Below are 23,323 nucleotides of genomic sequence, written 5' to 3' on the forward strand. Positions count from 1 at the left end.
ACAAATATTCAAAATTATAATCTCGCTGACTTAAAGTCCTTAAAGTCCAACTCCATCTTATGTAGGCCTCGACTCCAAATCAGCTAATGGAGGTCACCATCTTTACACTCCCAATGGAAGTTCCAATCGTTTCCACTTCATGCAGAATCATTTTCATGTCTGCCATCAGATGCAGATGTCGTATGACCTTATTTTTCTAAAAACTCTGAAAGTGTAAAGTCATTTGATTGAGGACATAGATACAGCACTTAAAGTTACATCTGTCTGGGTCAAATGTCTACTTAACACCATGTCAGGGTTAACTGAGAACACATACAGACATATAGCCGAAATATTGCAGTCTGTAAAGATGTCCTTTTACCTTATATGTTCATAAGGGAGTGTATGTCAGAAATTCGAATTTCTGATACGTTTTACCTCCACATGCCTCAAAGGAAAAAGCAGTTGCAAACGGGAAGATTCTCTGAATCTGCCCCTTTGCATTTGGGATGCATCATCCTAAATGCAAAAATCGACACTTAAGGAATCGCAAAATTGTGATTACTTTAATTGCGATTGCATTTAAGGAATCACAATTTGTGTTTACTTAAATGCAATGCATTAAAGTTTAAAAAAAAAGTGATTTTGTAATTAAGAATTACAAATTACCGTCAATTGAAAGGTGATGGTAATTAGCGATTTCTTTGAAAAATGCACCAAAGTGTATTTTTCAAAGTCCCATTGTAAATTACACACATTCCCTTGGGGCATGTGTGTGTGCAACATGGGTTCACATTACAATTTCAAGGGTGCAACAGGGTGTCCTTTTGGCACCCTTGCACCCTCGAAATTGCATGCGCAGTTTGCGAGGAACCTAATGGGTACTCGCAAATTGTAAATGCAATTGCCATTCATTCTTATGGGCCTGTATAGGATTAAGCCTTCCTTGCAAGTCGCTATTAAGGAATGTGTAGGATTTGATTCTTACATGCATAGGCTTTTGCGATTCCTTAATTGTGATTCCTTAATAATCTCAATTAAGGAATCGCAAAAGCCAACATTGATGCATGTGGGGGATGGTATGTATGGACTATCACCTGAGATTCAGCTAGAGACTGTCTCACCTACTGCCAGCACACAAGGCACTTTGCAGATGCTACATCTCTCCTCAAACCAATAAAGCTGAGTCCCGTATGTAAACAGGACCTTCTATTGCAGCGTGTGTTTACTCTTTGTGAGGAGCACAATCTTCATGCTTCCACTGAAAAAGACAGCCTGTGCTGTCAACAAGGTCTGCAGTGTGTCCCTTGTCCCTAATAAACTGTAGACTACAAGTTTCTCTGCCTTCCATGCTTTCTTAGTGTAGCCCACCGAGGTAGCTGTTAGGTTGTTAGTTTCTAGATGACAGTTTAACCAGGTTGGTAATGTTAATTTTTCTCTTGTTATTTATAACATGACTTCTTGCTGTTTTATAACATTCTTAGAAATAAACAGTTACTGCAGTAATAAATACTTTTACTTAAAAATGTTCATTCTTCATTGTACACTGTGTGTTGTGAGATACTGTGAATATGTAAACAGGCTTGTTACTGTTACCACAGTGCCTGGATCCCTTCATTGGGCTTGTCAGTAACCCAAAAGCAACATCTCTATTTCAATAACACATTGAATACTGTTTTGAGGGGCTACAATAACCTGTCTTTCAAGGTCATTGTTAGTGCATTGAACAAGGTTTACCTGTGTCACCTGTGAGTGGGAAAGCACACGTTGTAGAGCTACGCCAAAGTCGTAGCTTTCACAACAACACATTTGGAATTGAAGTCTATTGTGGATTTGTAGTTTGTTTGCTTAGAGTAACTAAAGTAGAAAGAGGTAAATGTGTACCTATGTTTTACAGTTTATTTTGGTTTAATTGATAATGGCATAGCTTTAACATAAATGATGAAAGAAAATCATAATGTAAACCCTTCATGTTTGTCAAGATCATTGTTTCTAAAAGAAGACAATAATGGAATATAAAAATGATCATTGTTTATTTGTTCTTTTTCAGATCGTAACAGTCTTAGCAAATATGTCAGTACTGGATCAGTCTGCCTCAGAAATAGTTCAAGCAAATGGTTAGTGAAAATGTATGTTTGTGTGTATAATGCTCTTTCGTGCAGAACAGTGATATCCAGTTCAGTTGCTTTGATGTGTCCATGGGATTTCATGGATTTCGAACACAAGACATTATTTGAATCATGATAATTAATCAATCGACTTTTTTTCTCCACTTTGATTATTCTTGCCCTTAAATGCGATCAAGTCCTATTTCTAAATTAATGTTCAAGCTTTTACTCACACTTTAGATGACAAAGTATAACTTTTACATTCTTAAATGTGCTCTCAAATAAGTAAGACCATTTTCACACAAGTTTACATGTTTTGCTACTCTTCGAATGGTCATTCCTTGCACGAACAAGAAGTATGTTTCAATACCTTACTTCATGAGAGAAGACCACTGGGCAGTGACATGGTTGTATGATTCCTTTATGTGTCACTGAACACAACTGAAGGATCATACAGATGCACATCATTTAACTTAATTCAGCTGTATATCACCCTTAAGATTCTGATTAAGACTTTAACTGTTAAAGATAATTAAATGTTTCTAAGGTCCCTTGTATGGCCGGTGCAAGGGGGGAATTGAAAGAAACGATTGAATTCCATACAGCACATGCAAAATGACACTATTTGCCATTAAGGACACTGTCGGTCAGCGATCTACAACATTTGTAGTCTCCTTGCTGCCCATTTCACGTGGTCTCATGCAAGACTATCTCTCTAATAACTGTAGTCCTAATAGACAATTTTAGAACTTATATGCTTTATTTAAAGGCATAACCTAAAATCCGATGTAAGCATCTCTTTAGACACTTCTTTTGTTTCTGTTCCCCATTTCTCAGCTGCAAATGTTAGGCATTATTATTTATCCCGGCGTTAATCGCAATTCACAGTTGGTCCACTTCAGGTGGTCGAGGACAGACACCTTACTCCAAGATGGTTTCTATCCCAAGGGAAGACTTCCTCTTTTGCCTACAGTGAACACAGACATTCCGCACAAGATGCAAGTTCTTGTGTGCTCCCTATGAAGGATCCTTAGAATTTGTGCCGGGATCTGCCATTGCTAGCAACCCTAGTCAAATTTGAAGATGTAATAGTCTGTTTTTATTGATGTCATTGAAAACAGTTTTGCAACAGAATCTTCCGAAATACAAACTTGCAGTGTCGAGAGAATACCTATGTGATCATGGAGTTCACCAATATACCTTGCCCATGATTATTTGGAATTACCCTTTCTCATAAGATGTAAAACATTTTTGGGGCCCTGCAGCAGCAGTTCCACCATGGGAGCGGCAAGCGCCACTCCCCTCCACACACATCTGCCGAAAGATGGAAAAATAAAATGGTAATGGAAGGATTATATTACCATTTTAGTTTTCCGGCTCTCTGCCAAACGGAGAGGGCAGAGCAGGGCAAGTGCATCATTGCTGCTGATTGGAAGCAATGATGCACTGGCCCCTTCATCATGAATTGCACATGTCGGTTTGGCCGGCTACATTATTACAGCCAAACAGACATGCACAATTCAACCTATCCAACCCGGCTGTCTATGACAGCTGGGTTAGAGAGAAGGCACAGGCCTTCAGTCCTGAAGCAGCCTGCTCCAGCCAATCCAGACACTTATCTCATGCAGTATGAGACCAGTGTCTGGATTGTATAGGGAGCTGGGACCTGGTGAAGAAATTGCTTTATTCGCCAAGTCCCGTTTTTTTATAATAAACTCATTTTTTCAAATTAAATGTTATTTATAATGGTTACAGAAAGAGTTATTTTCTAATTTCATTTGAGCACCTCTGATTCTTTTTTAAGAGCTTCAAAGCATTTTTCCTGAGTTTGTTTTTTCTACGTAGCAGTCCACATCGAACTATTTAGTTGATAACAAAGATTTTAATGAAGGTGGTTTGGACAGGTTATCTGCAGTATGGAAAGAATATGATTGATAAACAGTCAACAACAGACCTGATTAGATTGTTAGACTATATAAAACTGTTCTTGTTGAGTAAAATTTGTGAATCTGACACAACACTGACAATGTATGTTGGTGTTCCCATGACGACTTGCCATGCCTTTACAATTCCATTTAAGGTTAAAGTTTTAAACCCTCTCGAACTGCTTAGTTAACAGAAACTAAACGTTAACGCCAATGAAATGGGAATTTATTGAAGACAGTTATTTGCAGGTTACTTGCAGTAAATTGGGCACCTTTGTGTTCTGCTTAAACTACATTCTGAGTTTAGCAAATTTCTGCTAAAGGATTATGGTAGCTGTAGTGCTCAGTGCACTGCAGATTCCAGCATCGCCCTGCTGAAATATTATGGTATTTCTCTGGCGGTAGCCATATCTAAAGTTGCACTGAAAAGAATAACGTCCTCGCTTCCTAGCATTGTAATGTTAAAGACAATGAGATGTGCATTCACTGCAGACAGCTGTTTGCAAGTTAAAACAAAGGGAAAGGCTGTTATATAGGTGCACGTTTGCAAACAGACCATACCTCATTTAGAATTCTCTCCAGTTGGAGTATTCATCTGGTATCTGACAAAGTTCAGCTCTGGTATTATAGCATTTGCTAGGCTTATGCTCCATTCGTCAATATTTACTGGTCTTAAAAGTGTGAAACAAGCCTGATGGTATGCAGTAGCTTATAGCCAGTGTCTCATGAGACCTAGTGCAAGAAAGTAAGTTGGCCCGCTTGCTGCTCTTTGAGTGGTAAAATATAGCAATACTCAGGGTTCAATGGGCCCATCATGCATCTGGATCCCATTGCCAGTGCACCACCTTCATCAATGAAAGCTACTCCTCTTGTTATGTCTCGTAGGCTGCTTCAGTAAGGGTACCAAATCACCATTGTGCTGATCTGTTTACAAAACTGAAATGCACGAGATAAAGAGGACTCAAAATTCGAGACCACTAGCTTTCCTGGCTACCAGTCTGTGATCATGGAAGCAACTGTTTAAAGCTTAATTAACTTTGATTTTGTTATTAGGTCGAAGTCTACCTAAAGTAGACATATATTAGGGGCCTGCTGAAAGTCTACCTTAGGTCAGTAAGAAAAATACATTGATAACTCTATTTATCATTTTCCAGAAAAAAAACTGGTGAAATGTACTGCACACAGTGATTTCTGCACCCCATGCTATCAGTATTTACTAAGTGCAGTAAATATCTCACCCATTCTCAGCCCACTAAAAATCCAAGTGATAGGTAAAATCAAATTAAGGAAGACTTTTGCAGTAAACTGTGCAACTATGCAGTCCCAGATGCTTACACCGACTTGCATTTCAATTCTTATGTACAAACCGTAACCAATTCAGGGCTTAATTTGAGTCGGTTGATTTCTGGTGCTTGGCACTTGCACTTAACAACAGTGCTTAATTCTTCAATGTACATTAAAATGTATATCTGCCGCCAATGCAATTCTTATAGCCTAGGGTGTCCTGGAATAGTCTTAGCAGCTATACACCCGGTATGCAAGTGACATACAACATGGTTGACCCCAATAGTAAGGACTACGACACCATTATCTCTTGGAGAAAACTTGCTGTAGGTTTATTTTTGCACAAGTAGGCAAGACAAAATTGGTTTAGCTTACAGGGGATCCAGAACGCCCAGTGGATGAGCAACCTATACTAACCACCCATCTGAATGGCCAAATAGCAACTGGATTACAAGCCAATGGGCGCTATCCTGTAGGCCGGTCCTCCCCATGTGGCCTCACCAATGCCAAACTCCCACCAGGTGGTGGAGCAGTACCAGGCTAACCCGTAGTTGCTCAGGGTTACAACAGCCCGTGGGACTAACCCGGCTCTGTCGATTTTTTTCCCTGGGCCGGGGTCCTGAAGTCAGGCTTTACGGGTAGTTTGCCAGGGGCACTCCCACAGTTCTCCCTCTTTGGTTGGATTTCAACCATAAATCCTTGGATCGCTCTGTAACTCAGCCAAGCCCACAATGTTTCCTTGCCCTTTTTTACCTGTATCCTGCTCTTTCCAGGAACTCCTGAAAGTCCAGGAGAAATATAAATCTGTGCCCACCTGTGATAGGTGGACTCCATCCTTGGCAATGAAACCTGTGGTTTGCACGTTGATCAAGCTGTGTCCTGTGAAACCCCCAACCCATTTCCTCTGTTAATCTTTGCATGGATCAGTTGGCCCACCTATGGGATGCCTCTGCTGCCAGTGCTGATCTGGCCCCCTTCCAAAACCTGCATGGGATAATCTCAGACCAAATAATCTCACATGACTCCAGGTATCTGCTTATATCCACAAGTGAATCCTTCATGTCCTTTACCAGGGGGCGCCTGACAAGTGTGGTCAAATCATTGCCTTCCAGCTGTATTATGAGTATGTTGGGGCCTCCGCAGTCCCTATCTAGATCTTAGCACAGTCTATTCTTGAGGTTTACCAATAGCATGCCAGGGATACTCATTCATCTTATGCCAGTGTGAGAAAAGCCATGCTTCCAGTTCCTTAACTCGGCCCGCTGTGCCACCCTTATGACAAAGGAGTGGCCAATGACCCAGACTTTGATCCCCTGGCAAGGAATAGAGTAACATTGGAAAAGTGTGTCACACTTCTTTAACACTCTCATGGAACAATAATCCAAACAACACATCATTAGTAAACACTGCAAACAAAAGACACATCTTTGTGTGCACAATTGGCTTTCTGACCCAGCCATAGCACTGCAAACCTATTTACAAAAGTTGCCACACCTCGGGCCATCTGCCTGATGCCCTAACAATGCAAATACTCCCTTTACATTTGCCCCTGTAGCCCAAGCTTCTTGGATGTGACTCAAGGGCTAATGTACAGCTTGTAGTGGTCCAACTCCCACTTGCCCAATTTTCTGATACTGTCAGGGGGAATGGGTGGAGTACCATTTGGTTGTGTGGCCCACCGTCAAAGGCAGAAGGACATGACCTGGCTGAACTGGTTGCTGGAGAATGGAGTACCGTTTAGGTGCCATAATAAATAGGTCTCTGTGAGAGGCCTCTTTTGGAGAGTAGAAACTGCTTCTTATAGTTCCCCCCACTTTTTTCTGATGTATCACTGTTTTTTACTTAGACTGGCTGGGATCCTGCTATCCAGGACCCCAGCCTAGCTGCTTTCTCCTCTAAATTGATTGCATAAACTTTAGGTACCTTCCAGATTGGAAACTGGGGTACCCTTATCAGTCCCTAGTATATGATACACCATGTACCCATGTACCCAGGGCATACGTACCCAAGAGGTCTCCCAGGGGCTGCAGCATGTATTATGCCACCCCAGAGAGACCATTCAAACTGACACCACAGGTCTGCTACTGCAGCCCATGTAAGATGGCGCTTGAACCTCTTACTTAGATATAGGTTACCTATAGCTATTCTAAATACCTACACATATAAACTTATCAGTCACCCCTATGGTAGGCCTTATCAATCCTGAAGGCAGGGTGCTGGGTTTTGTGTGAGAGGGTGCCCCTGCATGAGCATAGCCCCTCTGCAGCCTTCGGAATCTTTCCCCGGGGTTGTCTGCGATGCAGCCAAACCATATCTACTTAAGTGCATTATAACCTTGCGGTAAATGCTAACTTTAAAGTGACTGCTTAGAAACATGTTGTGTTTGGTGTCAAACACCTTGGAATCATACCTCCACACCAGTAACTGGTGTGGGAGGTATGATTCCTCCCTTGTAGAACCACTACTGTGGGGCTCCTGTCCACCAGGTACCAGATTTCTCGACCCTGGCAGCACAAAATGGATGCTGCCAGCCACAGGCACAAGTCTGCCCTCCTACTGCTGAACTGAGCCCGAGCAGGGGAAGGTTGGACAATAGGTTTCCTGTCACAGGGAGGTGTGACTACCTCCCAGATAGGCTTTGGTGTATTGCGGCCGGGTGGGTGCACTCTGAAAGTGTCTGAAAGACGGACTGTGCATAGTCCAGCTCAAACTGGTTGCAGGAGCCATGTTCTCCTGCTCTGGCGTGAAACTGGACAATGGACATGGGTGTAACCGCCCCTCTTTCCTGTCCGTCCCCAAGGAGGGTCCCCAGATTTTGTCCATGCCCTTTCTTGGGTATAAAGTAGGAACCCTGAATACAGGACTTTAGATTTTACCTGGACTAAACTCTGCAAGCAGAAACTAAGTACTTCAACGATCTACACTACGCTAGATGACTGAAGAATCTCATTTGGAGTAAAGGAGTTGCTTTCCTGCTAAAGCAGGCACCTTAACGCATCTGACCGGTTTGCATCTCCCGAGCTCCTGAGGACCCTGAAGATTTCTGCAACACAGGAGGTGGGTTCCTGTGCGTCTCTGAGGTCGATCTGCTCTCTCAGCAATCCTGAGACCAGTAACCATTGAGGAGAACGTGCAATCCGAACCCCTGTGCACCATGTACTTTTGCAGCAGCATATGAGTTTTGGCGATCCCTGAGGCTGTGCTTTAGACTACGTGTAGTGCTGACCACGAGCAGTGGACCCACTGAAGATTTCCAGCCTACACTCCACGAGTGTTCCGTGGGCTGGTATTTTGTAATTCATATGGAGGTCCCTTCGCGATCCCTAGTCTGTAGGCCTTTGGGTCCCTGTGAAGGTAACTTTGGTTTCTCTTGGGCTTCCCTGGTTGCTTCTGATGTGCCCTGACTCCCTGTAGCTTGGAGAGTCTGCAGGGCCTTACTGGTCCTCACCGTAACCTGTTTTCTCTGCCCGCCTGGGTTGCATTTGTCAAGGCTTGTTGGTGTTCGACCTGGACACTGACCCCTCAGCACTCGACATCCTCATGGGACAGTTCACCTCCAGACTTTGGTTGGGAAGCATCCTTTACTTCGCGGTGAGTAGACCGCGATGCAGTTTCAACGCAGCCTTTACAATGCAAGTCGTTACATTGACTTGCTCTGGATGGTGCTATAACCTAGAGAATAGTAAGATTTACTATTCCAACACCTTCCCTACTGTATGTAGACTGGTTTTGGAATAGTAAATCTTACTACTCCTAAGTCCAGCGCCCTACAACACAAGTCGTTGTAACGACTTGCATTGTAAAACCTGCGTTGTAACATACCGCGATCAACATGATCGCATAGTAACATCATACATTCCTTTGGTCATCATCGATGTCTCTTGGTCCGTGTGGCTGCAGACTGAGTCAAGCATCCTATCATCTCACCTGAGGCACCCGACATCGGTGGGCATTCATCTACCAAGCCCCTTTTTACCCTGAAGTGACCCAGACTCTGTCCCCTCTGCTTTCAGGTACTTCTCACCTCGGACCCAGGCTTGGGTTCCACCGGACATTTTTCATCCTCCCGGCAACAGCACTTCTTTGAGTCACGCCATTGAAAACGACAAAAGTTTGCGACACCATTTGACCCCTATGCACCCAGCTCCCCTGGGATAGGTAACACCGGAACTCCGGTACTCACAAGGGTGCTGGCCTTAGAACCTTCTATATTCCAAAGGGTTTGGTTAAAGTCCTCTCCGAAGTGTCCTTAAACTGTAATTTGCATTCCGTGACTTTCCATAGAGTTGTACGGAACTCGCGTCTGTGTTCACACACTGCACCCGTCCTCTGAGGGCTCCCTGTGTCACTCCTTTGGATGGTTCCTTGGGGTCCTAGAGATTCTAAGTGCTCTAGGCACTGTGTCTAGTCAAGTCATTGTTGTTATACCACTTTCTTAGTATATGGTTCGGTCTCCCACTGGAGCCTGGTGTGTTTTGTGCTATTTACTGTTGTTCTGTTGATTAAGTATTGTGTGCCTTGTGCTCTAATCTCATATAGAGGTTAGTAGAGAGTGTTTAGTAATAAAGACATATATTTTATATATCTCTTGTGTGGTTCTCCTTTCATTTGGTTTTTCAGGAGGTTCTGTTCTGGTAAAACAAGCTGCTTTACATTCCTTCAAGACTTAGCCTGAAGGCTGCTTTCCACAGCTACCACTAGGATAGCTTTCTTTAAAGGTTGTCTTTAACCTAATCCTCAATAACGGTTATTCGGACTGGTACAAGGTGCCCACTTCAATTAGTGGACAGCATATACCAGGCCAGCTTCTCACATTGGTGTGCAGCGGTTGGGATTCAAGCTTGCTATCGTTTTACCAGATACATCTCATTGAGTAATTAACAAAAAAACACTAAAAGGTATTGAGGTACGTATAATACATCAAGATTGAATAAGTAAGTTCTACTGAACTTGGAGTTGAGTAAGTCAAGGGTCTAGTACACCCTTTCTCCAACTCAAGAGAGTTTAGTTCCCACTAGGTTAGGTAGGTGCCTACACCACATAACACTAGTATGTCCTCTAGAGGAGAAGCCAGTGGCTGTCTGCCAACTAGATATGACCAGCTCTCATTTCAGGAATTGAAAAACGTGTACATCTAGGAAGCTGAGGACAGGGAGAGGTGCCACCACTCAACGCCTATTAGATATATTAGTTCTAGATGACCTCAGAAAAACTCCAGGGTCTGATGAGGTAGTTAGAGGGGCTGGGGCGGGGGATGAGGAAATAGCAGGGAGTGAACATTTTTTTGATCTAGAATCAAACCCTGGCCAGGAGGAACAAGGTGATTCTAACCTGGACAATCCATTGTTGCCTTTAGATGGAGGCGAAGGCCCCAGTGGCAGAATCTTTTTTTCACCCAGGAAGGGTACAAAGTTTACCTAGAAGATCAAGATCTCCCTCGAGTGAATCTAATCATTCAGGTACTTCTGTAGGGACCTCTGCTTCCCATAAAAGAGAATCCTTTTATGTTAAGAAGTGCTAATTTCTTAAATATGGAAGAGCTAAGCTCAGGATCAAGAAGGAACAATTGGCACTAGAACTCCAGAGAGGTTCTAGAAGATTGGGACTAGAGTCCCAAGGTGGCAGCAACAGTGTCCCTAGGCCTAGAGAGTATACTCATGTTCATAGGAACATGAACAAGATAGTCCTTCCCTGTCAGAATGGGGATGACATCGACAAATGGATAACTGCACTAGAGTGGGCCTGTAAAGTACAGAGGGTCCCTCAAGAGCAGTGGGCAGCTATCTGATGGCTCTCTTTTGCTGACAAAGGAGGAGACAAGCTCCTCACTGTAAGAGATGAGCATGCAGACAATTACTCAGAAGTCAAAAGTGCTCTCGTAGATGGGTTTGGCTTAACCACTGAACAGTACAGGATTAGAAGACAAACTCAGGATTGGGTTGACTTTGAAAATTGTTCTGCCAAGGCTCTGGAAGTCTGGTTACTTGGCAGTAAAGTGTGTGATTTTAAAGGATTGTATAATTTAATTATGAGGGAGCAGATTCTTAGTAATTGTCAAAATCAGTTGTTGTATCAGCACCTGATGGACTCTGATCTGGCCTCTCCCCTAGAAATGGGAATGAAGGCAGACAAATGGGTCAGAACCAGGGTGTAGCAGAAAGCTCGGAAACAAGGTGGTGACTCCAAGAAGCAAGATTCTAAAACCACAGATAGGGGTGGGGAGAAAGATAAAGACCAGAAGTCTTCACAAGGGCCCCAACAATCTTCATCTGGTGGGGAGTCACAATCCAAGGGCAAAGGCAAAAAAAACTAGGTGTCATATCTGTAAACAGAAAACCCATTGGACAAATGATTGTTCAAAATCCAAGGAATCTACTCCAGTCACCACTGCCCCTTGGGCAATTGTTCCCCCTAGTTCAATCCAAAGTGGTGGTACACAGAATAAGGGTATTGTGGGGTTAACCCTGAGATCTGAGATGCCAATGGATTCTGGCCTAATTCAGTGTCCAATGCAAGCAATGTCAGGGCAGACCATTCCTTTGCAGTTGTGAATTTCACATGGGGAGGGGTAACTGGGCCTAAGAAGGTTGTGGTAAGTGCAGACCTCCCTGTTGAATGCATATTGGGCAATGATTTGGAACCTTCAGCTTGGGCTGAAGTGGAACTCAAGACACATGCAGAAATGCTGGACATCCCTGCAGATGTGTTTTCCATTACCAGGTCACAGGCACACATGTCATCTACTGAACAGGCCCTGGATCCTGGAATAATGGACCAGGTGCCTTCTAAGAGAAGGAGCAGAAGGGAGGGGTAAGGCAGTGTCTTCCCCCCTGTCTCAGAATACAGATCAGTCTCTTGAGGGAGAGGATCTTAGTCCTGAAGAGGAACTGTCTCACAGGAACTTGAACCTGATCAGGTTGAGTTCTTGGGGAGAGGGGGCCCTTCCAGGACGGATCTGAGCCAGGGGCAGCTGAGATGCCTCTCTCTTGACCCCCTCAGACAGCAAGCTGTTGTTGAGGCTGCTGGGAGTGCCAGTGGGTCCCATAGGATCTACTGTTATGATGGACTCTTAGACTCAGAGGGTAGAGACCCCAAGCCTGGTGCTACCAGGAGGTTGGTTATACCTCTGAAGTTTAGGGACTTCCTATTGGCACATGATATCCCATTAGCAGGACACTTAGGCCAAAACATGACTTGGGACAGACGTGTTCCTCACTTTCATTGGCCACACATGTCAGAGGACACAAAGGAGTTTTGTTGTCCTGTTTCACTTGTCAAGCCAGTGGTAAGGCAGGTAGTACTACTAAGGCCCCCTTGATACCATTACCTGTGGTGAGGGTTCCCTTTGAGAGGGTTGGATTGGCATTCTTGGTCCCATGGATCCTCAAACTGCATCTGGGCACAGATTCATACTAGTGGTGGTGCACCATGCCACTAGGTATCCAGAGACAATCCCTCTTAGAACTACCACAGCCCCTGTTGTGGCTAGAGCCCTCCTGGGAATATTTTCCTGAGTGGGTTTTCCTAAAGAGGTAGTATAAGACAGAGATGCAAACTTTATGTCTGGTTACATGACTGCTATGTGGAAGGAGTGTGGAGTACATTTCAAATTTACCACCCCATATCAACCACAATGCAATGGGTTAGTTGAGAGATTCAACAAAACCCTTAAGGGCATGATTAAAGGTCTCCCTGAAAAGCTCAGATGTAGGTGGGGCATACTTTTGCCCTGCCTTCTCTTTGCCTACAGAGAGGTTCCTCAGAAGGGTTTGGTTACAGCCCTTTTGAAATTCTGTCTAGACATCCAGTTACGGGTCCTTTATGTCTTGTGAAGGAGGGATGGGAGTTACTTCTCAACCCACCCAAACATGATATTGTGGACTATGAACTTGGGGGCAGATTTATGAAGGGCTTGCGCCACGTTTACGCCGCCGTTGCGTCACGCAACGGCGCGGAAACGTGGCGCATCCCTGCGCCCTATTTACAACGTGACGCATCTAGGAGATGCGTCACGTTGTACAGCACTGCGCCATGAGAAGGCGTTCCTGCGCAGGGGGGGCGTTCCTGCGCAGGAACGCCTCTTGAAAGTGGCTGAGTGAAATCTATGAGATTTCACTCAGTCACTTTCAGGGCAATGCTGCGTCAAAACCCTGCGCCTGCTTGAAGCAGGCGTAAGGCTTGAGGCAGCATTGAAAGAATAGGCCCCCCCAGAGCATTGCTGGAGCTGCGTCGGGCTTGCGACGCAACTCCAGTAATGCGCCACATTTCCGGCACAGATGCGTCACGCATCTGTGCCGTTTTTGCCCCATGGTGCGCCGCATCATAAATGCGGCGCACCATGGGTGGCGTAGCTGTGGCGCACTGTGGCGCATGTTAACTGGCGCATCCCTCGGGATGCGCCAGTTAACATAAATCTGCCCCTTGGTCTCCGCTCCAGTATGACTGAGTACATAAAGAAGACATCCAAAAGGTTGGCCAGGAATTGCAAAAGGCCTGGCATGACCAAAAGGCTGTTGTGACTGTTTAACAGCCAGGACAGGAAGTATGGGTGTTGGAGCCTGTGGCCCCAGCAGCCCTCCAAGCCAAGTAGAGTAGCCCTCATATAATCTTTGAACAGAAGGGAGGTTACCTACCTGGAGGACCTTGAAGCTCCCAGGAGCCCCCATAGGGTGCTCCATGTGAGCAGGCTTAAACCATATGTTGACAGGGCAAACATGGGCTTGCTTTCTACTGATGAGGGCAGGAGGACACAAGTGATCCACTCCCTGACCTGCTCTTTCAGAACTCTGATGATGGTTTAGTTGATGGTGTGGCCTTGGCAGGCAGCCTCACTGGCCAGCACAAACTGATTGTAGGCAAGTCCTGAATCAGTTCAGAGATATGTTTTCACTGACTCCATGTCAGACTACATGGTGCAATCATGAAGTGGACACAGGTGACAGTCTGCCTGTTAAAAATAAGATTTATAGGCAACCTGACAATGTCAGGGACCACATCAGCACTGAAGTCCAGAAGATGTTGGATTTGGGAGTAACTGAGCCCTCAGATAGCCCTTGGGCTAGCCCAGTAGCCTTGGTACCAAAACCTCACACTCAGAATGGCAAGAGAGAGATGAGGTTCTGTGTTGACTACAGGGGTCTCAATGCAATCATTAGGACTGATGCCCATCCAATATCCAGGGCAAATGAACTCATAGATCCATTGGCATCAGCCAGGTTTCTGAGCACATTTGACCTGACAGCTGGCTACTGACAAATCAGATTAGCTGAGGATGCAAAGTCAAAAACAGCACAGTGGGCACTATCAATTTGTGGTGATGCCCTTTGGCTTGACGAATTCACCCGCCACTTTTCAAAGGTTGGTGAAAAAAGTCCTTACAGGTTTGCAAGCCTACAGTTCAGATCATCTGGATGATATTGCTGTCTTTAGCTCCACCAGGGAGGATCACCTGGTCCACCTGAGAAATGTTTTAGAAGCCCTGCAGAAAGCAGACCTCACTATCAAGGCCACCAAGTCCCAGATAGGGCAGAGTCAGGTTGTATACCTAGGCCACCTTGTGGGTGGAGGTCAGGTTCAACCATTAGAGAGCAAAATCCAGACCATCATGAACTGGGTTGATCCAACTATCCAGACTCAGGTCAGAGCTTTCCTGGGGCTGACTGAGTACTACCGGAGGTTTGTCAAAGGATATGGATCCATAGTGACCGCTTTGAATGATTTCACTTCTAAGAGAATGCCCAATAAAGTTCAGTGGACAGTTAGCTGCCAAAATGCATTTGATGACCTGAAGTAGACCATGTGCACTGCTCCCATTCTGCAAAGTCCTGACTACTACTCTTCTCCACTTTCCAGCTACTGACCTTTGCCCTCACCTGTCCTGGCCCTTAGTCCCCACCTTGTTTATCTGTGAATTTTCCCTCGTCAATTGAGACCTAGCTATTTTGTCTTATGCTTGATGTAGCTACCTGGTTTAGCAAAAGGGGAGAGGGCCGGGATTCCCCCTTGGACGTCCCCTACCCAGTAGGTCTTTAGACAGACTTTCTTTCATCTCTCCTGTCGTCTCTTCCTGCATCCTCTCTCTATTTATGTCTCTCCTTCTCTCCTCTCTCAATGTATTGCTTATATTTCACATAATGTGTAATTGTTGTCATTTTCTGTTACATTGTAGAACCTAATGTAAAGCGCTCTGATACCTTCGGGCCTAGCCAGCGATATATAAAACTCTATAAATATTCCAAACAGATCATTGTTAAAACTGACGCATCTGAGTTGAGGTAGGGGCTGTGTTATCACAACTGAATGAAGAGGGTCAGGATCAGCCAGTAACTTTTATTAGCAGAAGGCTGCCCTCCAGAGAGAAAAGTTGGTCAGCTATTGAGAGGGAAGCCTTTGCTGTGGTTTGGGCTCTGAAGAAGATGAGGCCATACTTGTTGGGCACTCACTTCATTGTTCATACAGACCATAAGCCCATCTCCTGGCTAAAACATATGAAGGGTGACAACCCTAAAATTTTTGAGGTGGTCTATTTCCCTACCGGGATGGACTATACAGTGCAACATAGACCTGGGAGTAGCCATGCCAATGTAGATGGACTCTCAAGATATTTCCACTTAGCACATGAAGACTCAACTGGTCAAGGTTAGTTTAATGTCCTTACATTTGGGGAGGGTTGTGTAGGAGAGTAGGATCTGCTTCTTATAGTTACCCCCACTTTTTGCTGGTGTATCACTGTTTTCGACTTAGACTGGCTGGGATCCTGCTATCCAGGACCCCAGCCTAGCTGCTTTCTCTTCTAATTCGATTGCACATACTTTAGGTACCCTCAAAATTGGATACTGGGGTACCCTTATCAGTCCCTAATATATGGTACACCATGTACCCAAGGCATATGTACCCCAGTGGCCTCCCAGGGGCTGCAGCATGTATTATGCCACCCCTGAGAGGCCATTCAATCTAACACCACTGGTCTGCTACTGCAGCCTGTGTAAGGTGGTGCATGCACCCCTTACTTAGATATAGTTTACCTATATTTATTCTAAATAACTACACATATAATCAGTCGCCCCTATGGCAGGCCTTATCTATCCTGAAGGCAGGGTGCTGGGTTTTGTGTGAGAGGGTGCCCCTGCATGAGCAGAGCCCCTCTAAAGCCTTCGGATTCTATTCCCCCGGGTTGTCTGTGATGCAGCCAAACCATATATACTTAAGTGCATTATAACCTCACGGTGAATGCTAACTTTAAAACAGCTGCTAAGAAACCTGTCGTGTTTGGAATCATACCTCCACACCAGTAACTGGTGCGGGAGGTATTATGTGGGGCACTGGTCTACTCTGTACCAGCTTTCTCGACCTGGGCAGCACAAAATGGATGCTGCCAGCCACAGACACGAGTCTGCCCTCCTGCTGCTAAGCTGAGCTCGAGCAGGGGAAGGTTGGACAATAGATTTCCTGTCACAGGAAGATGTGACCACCTCCCAGACAGGCTTTAATATATTGGAGCTGGGTGGGTGCACTCTGAGAGTGCCTGAAAGTCTGCACCGGGGGCACATTTGGTGTCCCTGTGCATAGTCCAGCTCAAACTGTTTGCAGGAGCTATATGCTCCTGCTCTGGCGCAAAACTGGACAAAGGACATGGGTGTAACCACCCCTCTGTCCTATACCTCCCTTAGGAGTGTCTCCAGAGTTTGTCCAATCCCTTCCTTGGGTATAAAGTAGGAATTTACCTGGATGATCTACACTATGCTGGATGACTGAAGAATCTCCCTTGGAGTAAATGAGTTACTCCCCTGCTGTAGCAGGCACCTTAACGCATCTGACCGGTTTGCATCTCCCGAGCTCCTGAGGACTGAGAAGATTTCTGCCATACAAGAGGTGGGTACACAAGCGCCTTCCATTTTTCCTGAGCCAAGAGCACCCCTAATTCCTTTGCTGACTCTTAGAAAGCATGTAAGAAGGACACACAATCTGTTGTGCCTTCCCTGCCTATGAACAAGAAATCGTCCATGTAGGGAGTGGCCCATCCCTTTGGATGCCACACCCCCCATTCCAGAAAAGGGCTGACAGCCTCAAAAAAGGAGCATAGGATGGAGCAACCCATGGGCTTTGTCAAAGTAGAATTTCCTTCACCACAGGAAACACAGGAGGAAGAAGCTGTTCGGGTGAACTGGAAGCAGTCGGAAAGCTAATTCTGTCTGCTTTGGCCAGCATGGCCCCTGACCCCCCTCCTTACAAAGTCCACTGCCTCGTCATATGTTTTGTATGTCACCGAACAGGTCTTGCTGGCCAGCCATTCATTAACTGAGCCACCCTCGGGGTGTGACAAGTGGTGGATCAAGCAGAATTTGCTGGGCTCCTTCTTTGGGACCACACCTAGCGGTCATTCTACAAAATCAGGGAGGGGGACCAAGAATGGCCTCACCACCCCTCCAAGGATCAGTTTCTTAAGCAGCTAATCTTTCACTACCTGTGGGTGTTCACATGTGGATTTCAGGTTCCGGGCACTCCTGCTCACACTTGGACCTGTGTAGCGAGTGGTGAAACATTCTAAGAACCCCTTTGCCAATAGTCCCCCCTTCTCCAGGTTTGGGTATTGATTCAACCAGTTGCAGAGGGCCACCAGGGTGATGGGGAGGGTCCCTTGGTCTATTGAGAAAGTGGTGGGGTGGATTTGTTGGTCGGCTGGGGGGCGTGGCAATGTGGTGGCAATTGTTTGTGGGGTTGGCTATTCTAACTTCAATTGTTGGCTGTGTCATGCATGCTTTTTGTTGTTCCCTTGCTCGTGAAGGCTGGGTGGGGGGGAGCACATTAGGAGCAGTTATGTCTGAATTGACATGCTTTCCCCAGGTGAAGAGCCTGCTTTAAAGAGCCTGCATGTTCCTGACATGAGCTTTTTGGAGAAACCTTTAAAGCCAACCCCCCTCGCTGCTCCCAGAAAGACTGCCTGAATGCTTGCTTTGAAGCATGGTGGAAGGGTTTCAGGAAAGCCTGACCCCTGGGGGCCTTGGTGTAGAAATTCCTATGTGGAGGGATGATTGGTGTCTACCCCATCCTTGTTGTGCATTTGTAATGTGATAATATTGATACATTCCCACCTCCATATGCATTATTTGGATGCTAGCGGTACCTGCCATTCTAAGGAACAATGGCCTGACACCAATGGTGTGATAGTCACCAGGGGAATGGGACCTGTGTTGGGCAATGTGGCCATCTGCCCTGCTGCTTAGCTAGGTGCCAGGACCATGCTTGGTGACAGTGCTGCGGGCCCTTGCTGCCCAGGTTCTTGTGCTGAGCCCGCAAGATCATCCATGCCTGCTGAAGGAGCTGGGGGGGAGGGGGGGGGCTGCTGTGGTTCCCGCGTTCAACTGTCCTTGTGTAACCCCTGTGTTCCATATCCGGCCCACCGCTGTAGGGTGATCGGCTGGCTGTGTTAGGGGCCTCAATTTGAGGACTCCCTTTTACGGATACCACCATTGATTCGAATTCCACCATGATGCCCCACATTGCCTCCATTGTCTTACTCATCTTGTCCATATTGTCCTGGCCCAATTACTCACTGGGGGAAGATGCCTGTGTCTGAGGTGGCTCTAGGACCTAAGGGGGTGCTGTTCTTCCTCGCCCAAAATGGATTGATACCCTGCTTGAGGCCTTAGGTTTTGGGTCTTTGCAGTGGCCAACGAGAGGGGGTGTCTCTCTCCCTACAACCTCTTGGGTTCAGACAGCTCTTGGTCTGTTGGCATTGGGGCTCTTCCATAATCGGGTGAATCACTCGCGGGCTCGCCCTATTCTTCTTTGGCCCTCATGATGCCCCTTGTCCAGTATAGGCCTCTTGCCTGTGCAATCTCCATAAATGCCACCCATGCCGCCGCTTGTAAAGTGCCTGGTTGTGATTAATCAACAGATGTCATCTGGGAAATGAGGGAGGGTGAGCCTTGGCTGTCCGTGGTGATCAGGGGCTGGCTGGGGACCTTCCAAGCGTAATTGTCACCTGAAAGAAGGAGGGAGAAATACGTAAAGAAGCCATCATTTGCCCCCTGCTTGGCTGCAGTTGGAACCTGCAGCCACAGAAACCCTCCCTCAAACTGTGTTTGCCATGACCCTCCCTTTGCTGATTAGTGACGCCCTAGCTGCCAGGCCAACTGCTGTGCTCGCTCTATTCCATTGATCACTTGCCAAACCCAATTGATACTACTGTAGGGGAGTGGGGTCATCCGTCAAGACGCGGAGCCCAAGGAAATTACATTACATGAAATGGCGGTAACAACCCTGTCCCCAACTAAATCAGTGACCACCTCTGCATCCAGCATTTATGGAAACATCAACCATCCATCAAAAATAGCCCTACCCTTGCCAACCTTGCCTTCCAACTTCCTTTGTACCAGAGTAGTCGGAAGCCTTGTACAAGGAACCCCCTACTATGAAGGGACCACACCCCTGCCATACCTTACTTGATTGTGCCAGCCCTCCAGACACACTTCTTCCCCCTAAATGTACCGCTTCCAGATGCAGGGAGCTGCTATTAGGCATCTATTTCCCTTTGCTGTTGGGGTGCTAACAAATTAACCACCCAGCACCTATTAGTGCTGCCCGAGGCTGGAGAAATTGTGTGCTTATACACCAGAACACTTTCAGGAGATCTAGTTCTTTGGAGTCTGCGGTGTTTGCACTAGGCTATATGTCAAAACAAGAATTCCCTTTGGATTATTCCATGAGAGGACAACAATTCTCCTAGTCTATCACACAGATGTCATTCATTCATCGAAACCTAATAGGTGAAGCAATGCAATTTACAACAAAACAATATACAACAAAACAGTTCTGTCAAAATTAATAAATTCAGTGTGCACAGTTTATTCATATATATATAAAACCAATTAAAAACAGACAAAGTTAATCAGCAACACAGCATTCAGCTTTCAGAACAATTTAAACTCAGCATGGACAGCCTTACAGAGCACTGCAGCAACATGAAAACATTATTCTGAGACTTGCTCGAGCTGTGCCGCCACAAAGGCCTGACGGCATGGGCTTCCTGCTTCACCAGCTTTAATGGCCCTGGGGGGGGAGAGGGAGGTGGGGGGAGGGTCAAAGCACTCACAGCTGCAGTTCATGAAGAAAGTCAGAGCTGTCCCTTGATGCATGGCCGCGGCACGCTAGGGGGCAAGATCCCAGCCCCTATTGGCGATGTGTCTATTGGGGGTCTACCAAATGCAAAATAGACCGCTCATTGCTAAATTGTGGCTGTTTCAAGACACTCGCTGTCCTCAGACAACAAAAAAGGAAGCGGGCCATGTGGCTGTTATAACTTAGGTGTGACCATTCCTTTGCCTTAGCCAGGTCTTCCCTACTGCTCAGCCAGGATGAGTGCTGGAATGTGTGGTCATGATTGGAATGCTGAGTGTTGATAATTTCGTAGAATGCTAAGGTGTGGTCCTGAGTGTCAGTTGGAGTATGCAGGCTGCGCAGCAGGGAGTGTGCTCCTGGTGGGGCTATCTGTTATTTACCTTCTTCTACTTATTTACCAGAAACTTACCCTGCAACTAAGCTTGAATAAATCAACCCTATTTTATACACCTCTGCTAATGGACATTCAATTACAACAGTGACCTATGTTTTCATACACCTACCCGCAACCCCTTACCCTAAGGTGCTCCTGCCCCGGAATCCCACCTTGCTCCTGAGGGCAGGCTAAGGGCATCCAGCTAGCTGCGACCCCCCAGAACTGGATGGTCTTAAGATTCATTTGGGCAGCCTGAGGGTCATGGAGATGTGGTGCTAGGCCTCTGCCCACTAACTTGGCTGCGCTGGGCTCGCTGCAGGCAGCCCCAGAGTTGTCATACTTGTACGAGTTCAATGGTTAGGAGTTATGTCGACACTGTCATTGGTAATGCTCGCAGGGGCAGTGGATGACACAAGCTGCAGTGGACTCCTGAGAAGGGCCCGGCCCTTTACTTTTTTACAAAATAAGTGCCCGTAACCATTAATGACAAAATAAATGTTATAGGATAAACCATCTAACACTGGTCCAGCACCCTGTTCTAATGTTGGAAAAGTAACAATCAGAGACCTCCATTGATAGCTGAGTAATGTAATGTGGCTGTTATTTTCTAAGGAAGCCTAAAAGCCACAGTGTTAAGTACAATACACGTTATCATGTGATAGTACTTGTTTATTGTCAAGAGCTTAAGATGCACGTTCAACCACTAAGCCAGTCTTCTTTTCCATCTCGGACTCCACCCTCTCCACTCAACATTCTTCATTACATATACAGTATCCCATCACGGAATGCATACAATGCAATACATAGTTACCAAGAGAAATCCAAGTGAAAACACAACACATCCCCGTTCTTATAATAAAATTATAAACAATGACCTAACTAATAAACAAATAATTCCTATTTAAAGAGCTGAAAAGGAAAAAAAATGAAGATTATTCATCCCAATACAATGAATGGTTCACTCAGAACTATTGGAATTCCAAGAATTAATTCCACCATGGACGTAATCTGACAACCATTTAAGAGATCTCCTTGTTCTTCCAATGACACTTCCTTCACAACTCTGAGAGGGAGTAATTTGCTCTGACGTTACCACCTCTGAGCTTGCAGATGGTTGATTAATATTGTTACTATTCTGAGCTGTTACACACGAACCAACACCAGCTCTAATATTCTGGGCTGTCGCACATGAAGCGGTACCAACATTCACCATGTTTTGTACAGTATCATCACCATTATTTGGAACATTCACTCCATCCTTACATTTACTTTCACCAGTAAGATCAAGATCCAACCAGTGGAAATTGCCTGGAATAGATTGCTGAGTAGATTCAGTACATCCAAATAGCTGGTAAGTCAAAGCAACACTGTGCATAGTCGACACCTTTCTACTTCTAACTCTTACAGTGTTATTTAGAACTTCCACCACTTCCTCTGGCGCAAAAAATTGACTTTCACCTTTTTTGACCTTTCCTGGTTTCTTTATACGAAGCCAATCTCCATCATCAACCGTGACACATTTAGCTCCATGCTTATCATCACAATAAGACTTAACTTTGGCATGAAGTTCCATTAATTTACTGCGAACTGATGAGGGAGGCCAATGACACGATGTGGAACTGCATACCCACACTGGGTTAAATTTAGATCTGGGTCTCTGTCCTCTCATCATCACAAAAGGTGAAAGACCTGTACAATCATTTTTAGTAACTTTGTACGTCCACACAGCTTTGTGCAATTGTATCACCCAATTCAATCTTGAATTACATGCAGATTGGATAACACCTTTGATCACATGATTAAATCTTTCTACAACACCATTTCCACTGGGATTCTATAAGGAGCTAGTCTCATGAACAATCCTACCTTAGCAAAATAATCTTTGGCAGCATTAGACATAAACTGAACACCATTGTCACTCAAAATAGTTCTTGGTTACCCTTCAGAAATAAAAGTTTTATCAAGAAATTCCAAAACAACTTCAGTATTTATTGCATCCACCACTTCCACAACAGGCCATTTAGAAAAAAGATCCAGCAAAACAATGAAATATTTCTGGTCATTCCCAACAGGTCCAAGCAAATCAACAGCAACCGAATCCCAAGGATATTGAGACAGCACATATTCTAACAAGAGAAGACGCAGAGTTTGTAAAGTTTTATCAGCAGTGGAACAACACATACAATTTCTCACATACCTATCTACTTCTACATGAACTCCAGGCCACCAAAACAAATCTCTTAGAACATTCTTTGGCCGTACTATGCCAAAATGACTTTCATGGCACAATTGGATAATAGTTTTCCGTATTTTCAGATGGAGGTATGATTCTCTCACCCCTGAGAATAGTGTCATTCTCTATACTAAGTTCAGATCTGACTTCCCAAAAGGGTCTCAATTTCTCATTAAGTTTGGATGTGCTTGACCAATTGTCACAAATGCATTCCATAACTAGTTTGAGCAGATCATCCTTAGCACACTCTAGTGTCTACTCTTTCTTGCTTACAACACAACCACCCTCCCATGAACAA

General features: G+C 45.3%; 1 protein-coding gene across 1 annotated transcript in view; it reads left to right on the forward strand.

The window, feature by feature from the left end:
• INSC (INSC spindle orientation adaptor protein) overlaps nt 1-23,323 on the forward strand; it is a 1,175,511-nt gene that overhangs the window by 1,107,452 nt on the left and 44,736 nt on the right. The window contains exon 9 of the mRNA XM_086958676.1: nt 2,030-2,096. Coding sequence (XP_086814802.1) covers nt 2,030-2,096 — 67 coding nt within the window. The remainder of the gene's footprint in view (nt 1-2,029; nt 2,097-23,323) is intronic.

The sequence above is a fragment of the Lissotriton vulgaris genome, chromosome 2_1 (genome assembly GCF_964263255.1).
Source record: "Lissotriton vulgaris chromosome 2_1, aLisVul1.2, whole genome shotgun sequence".
Lineage (NCBI taxonomy): Eukaryota > Metazoa > Chordata > Amphibia > Caudata > Salamandridae > Lissotriton > Lissotriton vulgaris.